At 35.0% G+C, this 13,222-nt stretch overlaps 2 protein-coding genes across 2 annotated transcripts; one reads left to right on the top strand and one right to left on the bottom strand.

Annotated features, from left to right (window-relative positions):
- The first annotated feature begins 2,150 nt into the window (after positions 1-2,150).
- Positions 2,151-4,258, top strand: LOC108453447 (phosphoribulokinase, chloroplastic). Its single transcript, XM_017751551.2, has 5 exons — positions 2,151-2,964; positions 3,121-3,205; positions 3,304-3,388; positions 3,504-3,748; positions 3,853-4,258. The coding sequence occupies exons 1-5, from the start codon at positions 2,405-2,407 to the stop codon at positions 4,102-4,104; spliced, it is 1,227 nt and encodes a 408-aa protein (XP_017607040.1). The 5' UTR covers positions 2,151-2,404; the 3' UTR covers positions 4,105-4,258.
- A 419-nt stretch (positions 4,259-4,677) lies between these two features.
- Positions 4,678-8,678, bottom strand: LOC108453445 (plastidal glycolate/glycerate translocator 1, chloroplastic). Its single transcript, XM_017751550.2, has 8 exons — positions 8,187-8,678; positions 7,794-8,109; positions 6,308-6,569; positions 6,076-6,191; positions 5,777-5,886; positions 5,338-5,515; positions 5,061-5,190; positions 4,678-4,970 (listed from the first exon to the last, which is right to left on the bottom strand). The coding sequence occupies exons 1-8, from the start codon at positions 8,622-8,624 to the stop codon at positions 4,820-4,822; spliced, it is 1,701 nt and encodes a 566-aa protein (XP_017607039.1). The 5' UTR covers positions 8,625-8,678; the 3' UTR covers positions 4,678-4,819.
- Between the last annotated feature and the right edge of the window lie 4,544 nt (positions 8,679-13,222).

Genomic DNA, 13,222 nt, shown 5'->3' with positions numbered 1-13,222 from the left:
GTTGATATTTTATATGTGCTAAATTTGATGAAAACTTTAAAATCATGATAATTTTATTATTTTTAAATTGAAAAATTTTAAGAAAGAATTATTTTGCTAAATGGAAAAATTAATATTAAAATGGTAAAAAACTTAAAATAATTCTTTGAAAAATAATCAGAGTTTATTAATCAAGCATATTTAGAATTGTACATTACATCATCATGAATTTTAATAGAATAATCAAAATCAAAACTAAAAGCTAAAATTCTATTATAATGTGGATCTATTTGGATGGATGATGAGATTAAAAATGGTAATAAAAAGTTTAATTATGGTAATGAAGATATTAAATTTATCAGTAAGATATGTTTTGAATTCAATTGTAACAGTGGTTTTAAACTGAAATATTGTTAAAATATAAAATGATAATTAAAGGCACTCGATTAAAATGTATATGTAATTATATATAGAGGAATTTTAATTTATTTGATATTTATGAAATTAATAGTAATAAGTAATTATAAAATCATATTAATGCGAAATAATAAGTAATTATAAAATGTTTATTGTTTATGGAATTATTTTTAGTTAATTTTATATTAATTTCATAATTATAAGATCTATATGCTTATTAAATTTTGATAGAAGGAACTCTAAAGAAATAAAGAAGCATATGTCCTTGAATTGCCATCTCACCATGAGTGCGATGGAATATAAAGGAAGCCTAATTGAATGAAAAACACTCATGCCCTTTTCTAGTCTAAAAGGTTGTCCAATAGTGATCCTTTAATAAGCTTAGTGATTAATGTTTGCATTTTCTAAGTGTAGTCTAATAGTTGGTCCAATAATGATCGCTTTGATAAGCTTGGTGATTAAGAAATCTCACTTTAAATTTCAGTGTTTGCAATTTTCAAGTCAGATAATATATAATACATTCTCCAATTTAATTGAGTAATAAATTAATTAATATTATTATTATAATAATTAAGAGGACTTGAATTTAAATGTATTTAAATATTTTTTCCTTTCTATGGAAAATATTTATAAATAAAAATAAAGTTTGTATAAATATAATACTTCTTCTCACTCACAATAAACCCATCATAATCTTTGACAATGATACCGATCTAGCCGTATCATTAAGAGCTCTATGACCTTCTTTATATTTGTAATTAAATTTGGGCTTCATCCAAGCATTGAGTTAGTAGTGGCCCTTTAAGAGGTCCAACAAGTTTCATACATATACCCCCAACTTGAAGGGCTTAGAAAATAGCTAAAAATTGAATCTTCCTCCCACTCCCTCTTATTTTTTATTTTTGAAATAAGGTCCGCAAAGCACAGCTATTTTTGCATGAAAAGAAATAAAACATGTAGCTGCAATGGCCCAGTGACCCACAGTCCCAGAAAAAGCTATATATCTCAACCCATTTATTTCTTTTGTGGATATGAAAATGAAATCACCCTTTTAATGTTACTAAATTGTATTTCATTTTTCTAATAAAAAAATTATAATATTAAAAAATAAATTAATCATTTTTATTAAATTTTTTTATCTATTTATATTATTAAAATTTAATATGGTTGAAAAAATAATTAAATAATGGCACGTGACATGCCTTATAAGCCTCATGCTGACAATCGGGGACCAATTTTTAATAATGGAAATTGATGAAAATTTTAACAAAAATACCAATTTACTTTTTGATCTAACGAATATAAATTAAATTTTTCAAATTTTTTAATAAAAAAGACTTTTTATTATAAAAAAAATTTAATACTTATATTTGATAATTTTTTTCACTTGAATTTCTTAAAAGAATTTATTTACATTGGTGTTGGAATTTAAATTTCATAAAATATTTTAAATTTTAAAACGGTTAAAAGATGAGGATGTTGACAATAAAGATTATAATTTATGGTAGACTTAACCTCCCCACACTTGCACAAAGGAACAGTACAAATGCATGGCACAAGGTCCATATCGCCTCACCTCCACCACTCCACACCCCCAAACCCCTCATCTTTAACCAGCCACTCCATTCATGCCACGTGTCACACCAGAATATCCAAACTACAACGAATGACAACCCCATGCTCTGTAGCAAAAGCATTTCAAATTACTCTTTTGTCCCTTTCCAATTGAATCAAGTCCATTCATGCACACCTTCAAAACCCGTCCAAAACTAGGGGCAGTCACAGGAACCCACAAACGAAAGACACCTAACCTTTTTCCTCCTGTTATTTGTGTTCCATAATTTCCTTTGTAAGGACAATAATCCAAACACATTTTTATGTGGTCTTTGATTGAGGACCATCTAACACAATTTGCCCATTTTTAGCAACCTCTTCTTCTCTTAAAGCTCTCTACTCTACAATTCTGCTTCCTAGCAGCCAGAACCAGAGAGAGTGAGGTAGCTAAACAATGGCAGTTTGCCCAGTATACACCACCCAATCTCTCAACTCAACATGTTCAATCTCCACACCATCAAAAACCCACTTCAGTTCTCACCACAACCACTTAGTTTTCTACAGAACTAGCAAGAGAACTAGCAAGAGAGGTGGCAGCAGCTCATGTGTGATAACCTGCTCAGCTGGTGATTCACAAACAGTTGTGATTGGTTTAGCTGCTGACTCGGGATGTGGGAAGAGTACCTTTATGAGGAGGCTAACAAGTGTGTTCGGTGGTGCAGCTGAGCCACCAAAGGGAGGCAACCCTGATTCCAACACACTGATCAGCGACATGACCACTGTGATATGTTTAGATGATTATCATTCACTTGACAGAACTGGAAGGAAAGAGAAGGGAGTGACAGCACTTGACCCAAGAGCCAACGACTTTGACCTCATGTATGAACAAGTTAAGGCTCTCAAGAGTGGTATTGCTGTCGACAAGCCTATCTACAACCATGTTACTGGTCTCTTGGATCCTCCTGAGCTAATTAAGCCTCCAAAGATCCTTGTCATCGAAGGACTGCACCCCATGTAAGTCATAAACTACACATTACAACAATTCATTCATTCTTTCTCCTAGCCTGTTGGGCCTGGACGCATTGAATTTGTTCCAATAGTGTTATACAAGCACTCCTTTACTTGCATGTTACTGTATTGTTAATGAGTGGTTTGTTCTATAATATATAGGTTTGATGAACGTGTGAGGGATCTGTTAGACTTCAGTATCTATTTGGATATCAGCAATGAGGTCAAATTTGCATGGAAAATTCAGGTGACCAACTTTGTATATATATATTTTTTAAATGTGAAAATTGTGCAAATTCTAAGCATGGGGTTTTGCTCATTAGCTTCATCTTACAAACATTGCAGAGGGACATGGCTGAGAGAGGACACAGCCTTGAAAGCATTAAAGCCAGTATTGAAGCCAGAAAGCCCGATTTCGATGCCTTTATCGGTAAAAACACTATCATGATTCTCGCTACTGCTTATTTAATTTTATTCAAAACCAGACCAAGACTGGTAGCTACAAGCATACAAAACTTAGGACCTTGTCCAATCTTGTACTGCAGATCCTCAAAAGCAATACGCCGATGCAGTAATCGAAGTGCTCCCAACTCAGCTGATCCCAGATGACAATGAGGGGAAGGTTTTGAGAGTGAGGTTGATAATGAAAGAAGGGGTGGAGCATTTCAGTCCAGTTTACCTGTTTGATGAAGGCTCAACCATCTCATGGATACCATGTGGAAGGAAGCTCACTTGTTCTTACCCTGGCATCAAATTCTCCTATGGCCCTGACACATACTTCGGCCATGAGGTATTTATTCTTCCTTCTCTATTAAAACCATTAATGAACCGCCCTCATGTTGTAAACTTTTGTTTTTAACTCTTTGATGGCAATGCTATGCTTCTTGTCTTTAGGTTTCTGTTCTGGAGATGGACGGGCAATTTGACAGATTAGATGAACTGATATACGTAGAAAGCCATTTAAGCAATCTCTCTACCAAGTTCTATGGAGAAGTCACTCAACAAATGTTGAAGCATGCTGATTTCCCAGGAAGTAACAATGGAACTGGCCTCTTCCAAACCATTGTGGGGTTGAAGATAAGAGACCTGTATGAGCAAATTACCGCTATCAAAACTGCAGCTCCATTACAGGCAACAAAAGCCTAAGAGTTTCCTCATACATTGGGCAAGGCTTTGGCTTTGGCTTCACTCTTTTCAGTTTTCCACAATTTCCACCTCCTATGTATTTATTTTCTCCTGTTGTAATTTAGAAAAACGAATCAGAGATCAAATTCAAGAAGTTCATACAAGGATTCCATCATCTCTCCTCCTCTTGTTTGTAATCATTAATGATGCTTATGATTTTTGGTTTTTTGTTTTTGTTTTTGGAAAAAGAGGATTGGCTATGGAGCATGGCCATAATGTGACATTCTCCAATCTGTTGCGACACTTTTAATAACGTGTAAAACAAAATTAAAGAAAAAAAGCGCAAACAAGTAGTGCAGAAAAGGAAATAATATCCAAGATGATGTTATTTTGACACAGTTGTATGCTACCACTACAATAAGGAACTAAAGGATGTTCCTTCTATGAGTATGTGCCATATCTATCATGGTGGCATAATGATCACGTCTGTAATTTCCAGTTTTTTAACTTTTTTTCCTAATATCCTCCAAGTAGCATTTGTTGATTAGGTGTCTTTTTTTAATTGAAAGTTGAGTGGTAAGAAAATAAAGAGCATTTTATAAAACGATATTCAAAACATAAATAATAATATGAAAAAATATTTGCAGCATCATTGTTTAGAGTTGACCTAATGCTGTATAATATAATCAATCTGACGGGGACAAGCAAGCGTGCAGAATTGTTACAACCGGTAGTGTCAGCCGACGATTGCTAGCAAGCTTTGTCTGATTACCGGTACCGAGCAAAACAATGAGCCAAATATACCAGTGAGACCATAAGCAATGGCACAAAATGGAAGGGCTTCAGGCTCCTTGGCTGATAATGCAGCTGTTCCCAATCCATGGGCACTGGACCAATACAAGTAAAGATGTCAACAAAATGAGAGTAGATACATAATAAAAAATAGTTAGCTCTCACTGGTTTTATCAGGAATATACCTAGATGCAGTCGCTATTCCTCGAGCAATAGGATCACGAAAACGTAATTTGTCAAGTGTTGATTGCACGAAATTTGCACCAATTAGACCAGTCACTACAACTGCTGCAGCTGTGAGAGATGAATTGGCGCCTACAAGCAATATAGACAAGCTATTATATCCACTGAAGCATGGTTTATCTTCTCCATTTATGTGCTTAGTTATGTAATAAATGAATCAGAAGACATAGTTGCCTGCAACGTTCTGTAGAGTGTAGACTGTGTAGCGAGTTATCTTACCCTCAAAAAGGGAAACAATGCTGAGAGCTAATGCCACAGTTATACATCTCGGTAGAATTGAAACTGTCAGACTTGGTTCTAATCCAACAAGACGTCCAACAAGAGCAGTTGAATACAAAGAAAACAAACTTGACAAGATGATTGATATGAAAATCTCAGCTGCATGTCTCTTGACAAGCTGTAAAAGTCAAGTGCAGCAGTTATTAGTACTCATCAAAGTATTTCATTAGTTAGAACTTATGTTACTCGTACTCGATGGTAGGTATCAAATATGAGTACGTGTCCAACTTTGGTATAATTATTATTTTTAATTATCCATATATTTGGAGCATAAGGCCTGCCATTAAGTTGGATATTTTTGGCTTATGGATCATTGATAGTGTGAAAGGGAGATCATGAAATTGTGTCGTTTGCTGAATGTGAAGGGCGGGTAAGTTACCTTTCTTTGTTTGAACATTGAGAAAGCAAAAGAAAGAATGACAGAGCCCAAAAATCCCATGAGAATATCACCAGCTCCAGGATTAGATGACACCTTTGTAAGGTAATCTCCTGCAGGAACCAAGACCAACATCGTTATATCTACATAGCATAACAAAGACTTGCACATAAAGCACGAACCTTAATATATACAAGAAACTTGTCAAGAATTGCAAATTCGAGGATGCGATGCATTTGTGACACTCCCATGTTGGATTTCCTTTAATTAAAGAATAAGAAAGATCAGCTTTTAAATAATACCTAATACCGCATCAACTCCCGACTTTGAAATGTACCCAAATGCCACTGCTGCAAGATCTGCTGAGAGTGCACAGCAAATAATCGGATGAAGAACTTTTTTCACAGCAGATGGCAACCTGAAATCAGAAGAATACAAATTAGCACAAATTTCATAAAATTATGTTATAGTTGTTATTAGGAAAAACCTGTCCATATGAATCTGCTGTAAAGATGAAAAAAAATGAAAATTTACCCCGAACCAACCATGTAGCCTAGCACAGTGGAAGCAAGTAGGAAGGGAAGGCATGTTCGAGCAGTTGTCCCTAATGCTGTGGGATAAAAAATTGCACTAACAAATGATGCAAGAAAGATACCACCCCAAGTCCAAAATTCTATAGGAGCAAATGAGGAAGGTTTTGCCATAGGCTCAGCATCTACCATTTCTGTCTTCACAATTTTCCTAATGGCAATAGCTGTAAAACCCGCAACACAAAGAGAAGCTAACCATCCTCCAGCTGCAGAAGAATCAAACACACTTATTTGCAACTATATTAGAGATTAAAACAGGAGAAAAATGAATAACAGATTGATGTAATTCGTGACAAATGAACGTAAAAGTAAGGCATGAATGTCGGTCTCAGACTACAGGGTACCTACCTTCATAACGGTGAGTTCGGGATCAAAGCAGAAAATATCACCCAGTTTTCTCCTGGTGGATTGGTGATTCATTTCAAAGTGAAATGGACAACATTCAAAACGATGCTACATTTAAAACTAAACAGAAAGACATGTACATACATCCTATACTTACTAAAGAAATGGTTCAAATTTCCACCAATACTTGCCACGCCTCTGCACATATAGGTAGCTTTTGGTGTTTCGAAATGTGAATCCTAATAATGTGATTGTCGGGAAGTTACTTTAAAGAATGTGAGTCTTGGGAAAGTAATTACTAGAAAGTTACCTTTTGATTTAGTAAGTACTTTTCTAAGAATAAATGTAATGAGAATTTATAGATTTACTCTTATTAAATAAAATAAAATATTTATGTATTTAGTTTTATAATAAACTTTATTCTTAGTTTAAATATTGAATAATAAATTTTAATTGATATTTTTAAAAAATTATTTATAATATTAATAGAAAGAAAAACTGTTTCAAATTTGTTCTACATATATTTTTTAAATATAATGTATATATAAAACATTTTAGAATAAAAAAATATATGTATATATAATACCTACAAAGTAATAGTTTTTTTAGTTTATTAATAAATTAAATTTCCCATATTTTATTAGAAAATCACATCCTCATGTTTAAGATAAATTGATTCCATAAAAAATAAATAAAATCATGATTAAATTATCAGAAAAATTATTATAACAAAGGCGACCATAAGTTGAGAGGAAGTTTCCAGGTAGGACAGTATTCACCCTTTTTCATCTCATAAGTACAAAACTTAAAATTCAAGTTTCCAGTATCAAATACGTGACTAGCAACTCAAAATAAATAAACAGAACCTTACAAGGAAGGTTCCAATTGTCATAAATCTTCTATTTTACAGTTGGAAGCAACAATGGCATGTGATGTTGGAGGCATTTTCCTTCCACAGTATCTGTGATTCTTGGAAGAGAACAGTAATATACCATTCTCATTGAGAAAGGAAAAAGACTTTAATTGATGCAAAAATCAATCCAAAAAGAATTAACAATTAAGAAAATATCACCCTTAAAGAATACCTATGATGAAGCATATCTTGAGGCCTGAAGCAGCAGGAATATCTCTAACAGAAAGTGGCAGAACCACCAAAGCTGGAACATAAAACAGTGGAAGCCATCTCTGAATGAACATGAGAGCTGGCTCAAAAAAGTTCATCAAGCTTGTTGCAGCAGCAGGGATAGTAGTATCAAGAATGACCAAAACAGAAAATATACAAAACATTCCGAATAATGCACTGGGGAACTTTATAGCAGCAGCCACAAACGCTTGTTTCAAGAACTTATCCATTGCCAGAACTATCCCAAGCGAAACAACCAAGTGCAAAACCCCAAACACCTATATAACTAAATCATGTCAATAAACATTTGGTAAAGCTTTCATTTTTGATTAAAAACAAAAGGAAATTTACTCACTTTCTGAGAGAGAGTGGAGATGACAGTGTTACTACTATCTGAAGCAGAGGATTTGACTAAAATTTCTCTGCTACAGCTAGTTTCTGAAGGACCCATTTGCAAGAAATTGGATTTGGGTCCAAGAACTCTGGTGGATAGCAATGATTTATAGGTGGAATGATGATCTTCGTGGTTAAATAAGTGTGGGTTTCCATAGGAAGCAAGAAGTGATGGGTTTCTAGGGACTCTGTGGAGGTTTGGCTTAAAAGGGAAACAAGTAGAGGATAAGGAACTGGAAAGACGGTGGAGATGGGTTGAAAGAGAAAGGGACAAAGTGGTGGACGTGGTAAGGAATGGTGTTGCCATTGAGAATGTTTTGGAGTGAGCAAAAGAATTTCCAAGAAACTCTCCATTTTCACCAGTGAGGTGACGCGTATCATCAAAAGTTTGTATGGACATAAACTAACGTCTCATCAAACACGATGAGATTTTTTCTCCCCTTGTTTTGATATGAAGGTGTCAGTAACTGTAAAAACAAGAGGTATATTTCATCAAATCTAAAAGGGATAATACAATTTTTAGCCCTTGAGCTTGGCAACTAACTACACTTTGGTACCTATACTTTTTTTGGTTCACTTTGATCTTTAAATTTGGCAACTAAATTCTGTCAAGGTTTAATGATGCGGCCAGTGTTACTGGAACATAACCAGATCGGATAGATTGAGAATTAATCGATATAATAGTATGAATAAAGGGGTTGAACCGATTGATTCGAAAACTATTTAAAATTTGTAAAAATAAAAAATTGGGAAAAAAATTACAATTGAAAAGGATTAATAAAAAATAATTTTTTAGAATGACGGTTGAACTGATCAAACTGGTTGAATCGGGACAAGTGGTTTGACCTGTTCAATCATCAACCAGGTTATTAAAACACTAAATGTGATATTCTGAAATTGTATCACATCTTCTGAAAATTTATATAAATATTTTAATTTTCAAGTGATGATATGGCACAATCTTAGAGCGCCACATCATTAATTTTTTTGTATATTTTACCAAAATAGACCTAATTGTCAAAGTGTCAAAGTAGACAAAAAAAAATGCGAATACCAAAGTAAACCTAGTTGCCAATTTCAGCGACCAAAAATTATATTTATCCCAATCTAAAATTATGCAATATCTATGTATTTATCTCATCATTATGTGTGAAAAATAAAATAGAATAAAATAGAATAAAATAAATAAAAATAAAGAACACATAAATTTTACGTGGAAACCCTTTCGGAAAAAAAACCACAGGCAGGAGGAGAAGAAAATTCACTATGTCGAAAAATTTTTACATAAATACAAGAGGAATAGACTATGTCTATTTATAGGCTTGCAAAGCCATATTCTAGTAGGATTGAAACACCTTATCTAATCAATATAAAATAGATGGAGTTTAATAAGGTTTAAAACCTTATTCTAAAATAAAATAAAAGAAGTCTAGTTCTATATGGATTTTACTTTTATTTTATTTTCCATCGTATTTTATTTAAATAAGAATTTGGGTCACTTAATTCTAACAATCTCCACCTTGACACAAATTCTCAATGAACAAGTTCTTCATCGCGAACTTTCAATAAACAAGTTTTCACCTCTTCCAAAAACCCTTAAGGGTTTAACTTCAACAATGAACACCAACCAAGTCTAAGCAATGCTCAAACTTGGTTATAGGAAGTGACTTAGTCATCATATCTGCAGGATTTTCATGAGTGCTAATTTTGCTCACAACAATATCACCACGAGCAATAATATCACGAACAAAATGATACCGAATATCAATGTGTTTTGTTCTCTCATGAAACATTTGATCTTTTGTAAGAAAGATGGCACTGATTGTCACAAAATCTTGTCTTGATTTGAAGGTCTTCATTGAGTTCACTAAATAGTCCCTTCAACCAAATAGCTTCTTTACAAGCCTCGATTATCGCCATGTACTCGGACGTTGGTAGACAAAGCGATCGTAGTTTGCAAAGTGGCTTTCCAACTAATTGCACAACCTCCGATTGTAAAGACGTAACTGTGAGAGATCTTCTTCTATCAAGGTCTCCAGCAAAATCAGCATCAACATACCCTATAACTCCATCTTTAGTTCTTCCAAACGTAAGCAAACATTAGTAGTGCCTCGTAAGTATCTTAAAATCCACCGAATCGCTTTCCGGTGTTCTTTACCAGATTCGCCATGTATCTCGCTAAGCTGACCGATTGCATATGATAAATCGGGACGTGAACAAACCATAGCATACATGAGAGATCCTCTGCACTAGAGTATGGAACATGTGACATGTACTCAATCTCATTATCGATTGAGGAGATAAGGCCGATGAAAGTCCGAAATGGGTCGCTAAAGGAGTACTAACGAGCTTAGCACTCTGCATATTGAACTCGCAAAGAACTTTCTCAATGTACCCTTCCGACTTAGGTACAATTTACTTGCTTTTCTATCTCGAGAATCTCCATACCAAGTATCTTTTTGCTGGTCCTAAATCTTTCATCTCAAATTCTTCACTTAGTTGGGCTTTAACCTTTCTTATCTCTCTTTATCTTTTGTCGCTATCAACATGTCATCAACATAAAGAAGTAGATACACAAAAGAACCATCACTTATTTTTCTTAAAGTAGACACAACTGTCAAAACTACTTCTTTTGAAATCATGAGAAGTCATAAAGGAATCAAACCTCTTGTACCACTGTCTTGGTGACTATTTCAAACCGTAAAGGGACTTTTTCAGCAAGCAAACATAGTCCTCTTTTTCTGAGACTATAAAACCCTCTGGTTGTTGCATGTAAATATCTTCCTCAAGTTCTCCATGCAAAAATGCGTTTTAATCTAACTGCTCAAGCTCCAAATCATGCATGGCAACAATACCAAGCAAAGCTCGAATCGAACTATGCTTAACAACTGGAGAGAACACATCTGTGAAGTCCACTCCTGGAATTTGACTGTAACCCTTTGCAACAAGCCTTGCTTTATATCTGGGTTCTTCAACTCCCGAGTCCCTTCTTTCTTTTAAACACCCATTTACAACGAATGCCTTTTTACCTTTAGGAAGTTTTACAAGATCCCATGTTCATTTTTGTGGAGTGATTCCATCTCCTCTTGCATAGCAAACATCCACTTTTTCGAGTCTTCACACTAATCGCCTCGAATAATTAAATGGCTCTTGATTCGCATCTATATCTTCAGCCACATTTAAAGCATAAGCAACTAGATCAACCTCGGCATACTTCTTTGGAGGTTTAATTTCTCTTCTTGTCCTGTTTTTGGCGATAGAGTATTGCGGTGAAGAAGCAACTCTATTCTCAATTTTGTCTTGGCTTGAGGAGTTGATTACGTATTAATCGATGCTCCACCGCTTTTGGTTTTCTTTATTGGAAGAGTCTTTAAGAGATAAGTTAGGTAGCATAGCGGTTTCATCAAAAACAACATCTCTGCTAATCACAACTTTTCTATTTTCAGGACACCATAACTTATAGCCTTTTACACCACTTTATAACCAAGAAAACGCATTTAATGGATCTCGGTTCCAATTTTCCATTATCAACATGAGCATACGCAGACACCCAAAAATCTTTAAATCGAATAATTAGCGGGATTACGGACCATACCTCTTGTGGAGTCTTTTTCTCAATGGCAGCGGATGGAGATCGGTTGATCAAAAACATGCAAGAGAAAGGCTTCGCCCAAAATGACTTCGGTAAGTTGGCATTTGACAACATACATCGAACCTTCTCCATGATCGTTCGTTCATTCGTTCGCAACGCCATTTTTTGTGGAGTATGACGAATCGTCAAGTGTCTCATGATCCTTCGACTTGCACAATCTATTAAACTCATCGAGCGAACTCTAAGCCATTGTCTGCATGCGGAGGTATTTTATCTGCTTTTCCGTCTGTTTTTCAATCATAATTTTCCAAGACTTAAATGTGGAAAACACATCGCTTTCGCTTCGGAAGAACGCCCAAACTTTTCGGAAAAATCATCAATAAAGGTTAGCATATAATTAGCTCCACCTCTCGAAGGCACTCGACGGCCCCACGATCGAATGGATATACTCCAACGTTTCCTTCGTGTTATGGATTCCTCTAGTGAATCGAACTCTCTTTGCTTCCCAAAACACAAGTGCTCACAGAAATTCGGTTTGCAAATTCCTTGCCCATTAAGAAGTCCTCTTTGCTTAATTACGCCATGCCATTCTCACTCATATGCCCTAGGCGCATATGCCAAAGTTTAGTAATATCATCATCCGACAAGGAAGAGAAGCGGCAATTGCATCACCGAGATGATAGAACCTCTAAAACATATAACTTGGCAATCTTTCTTTGCCCTTTCATCACAACAAGGAACCCTTCGAAATCTTTAAAACCCCACTTTCAGTTTGTGTATCATGCCCTTTTGAATCAAGAGTACTCAACGAAATTAAATTTCTTTTCAATTCGAACATGCCGACGTCACTAAGTGTTCGACAACTCCATCAAACATCTTAACTTTAATTGTTCCAACACTGCGATTTTACATGAAGCGTTATTTCCCATCAAAACAACACCTTGAATCTTGTTTCATAAGTTGTAAACCAATCCCGATTGGGACTCATGTGGAAGGTGCACTGAATCAAGTATCCACTCGCTTACTTTAGAATCATTGATGAAGCAACTAGAAGTTCACCATCATTGTAGTCTTCTACAACATCACTTCACCGAATTTTCTGGTTGTTTTCCTTTTGATTCGCAGCCTCCTTTTAATCTTATTTTGTAGCTTATAGCACTCAGATTTAATGTGCCCTTTCTTCTTGCGAAGTTGCAAGTTTTACCTCTGTTTGAAGATTTCGATCTACCCTTAGATTTACCACGAGGATTCCGTTCTCGTGTTCTACCACGATCATCATCAACATTCCGGTCTTGTCTCCCACGAACAATGAGACCCTCTCCCGAGAGTTGGGTTTAACCACAAGATGCTTCATCTTATCATACGAGGTTAAAGAATCATAAACCTCATCAACGTGAGAGACTCAT

Source organism: Gossypium arboreum, chromosome 1, assembly GCF_025698485.1.
Source record: "Gossypium arboreum isolate Shixiya-1 chromosome 1, ASM2569848v2, whole genome shotgun sequence".
Lineage (NCBI taxonomy): Eukaryota > Viridiplantae > Streptophyta > Magnoliopsida > Malvales > Malvaceae > Gossypium > Gossypium arboreum.
The sequence above is the reverse complement of the archived record's forward strand: the minus strand, read 5'-3'. Positions and strand labels throughout refer to the sequence as shown.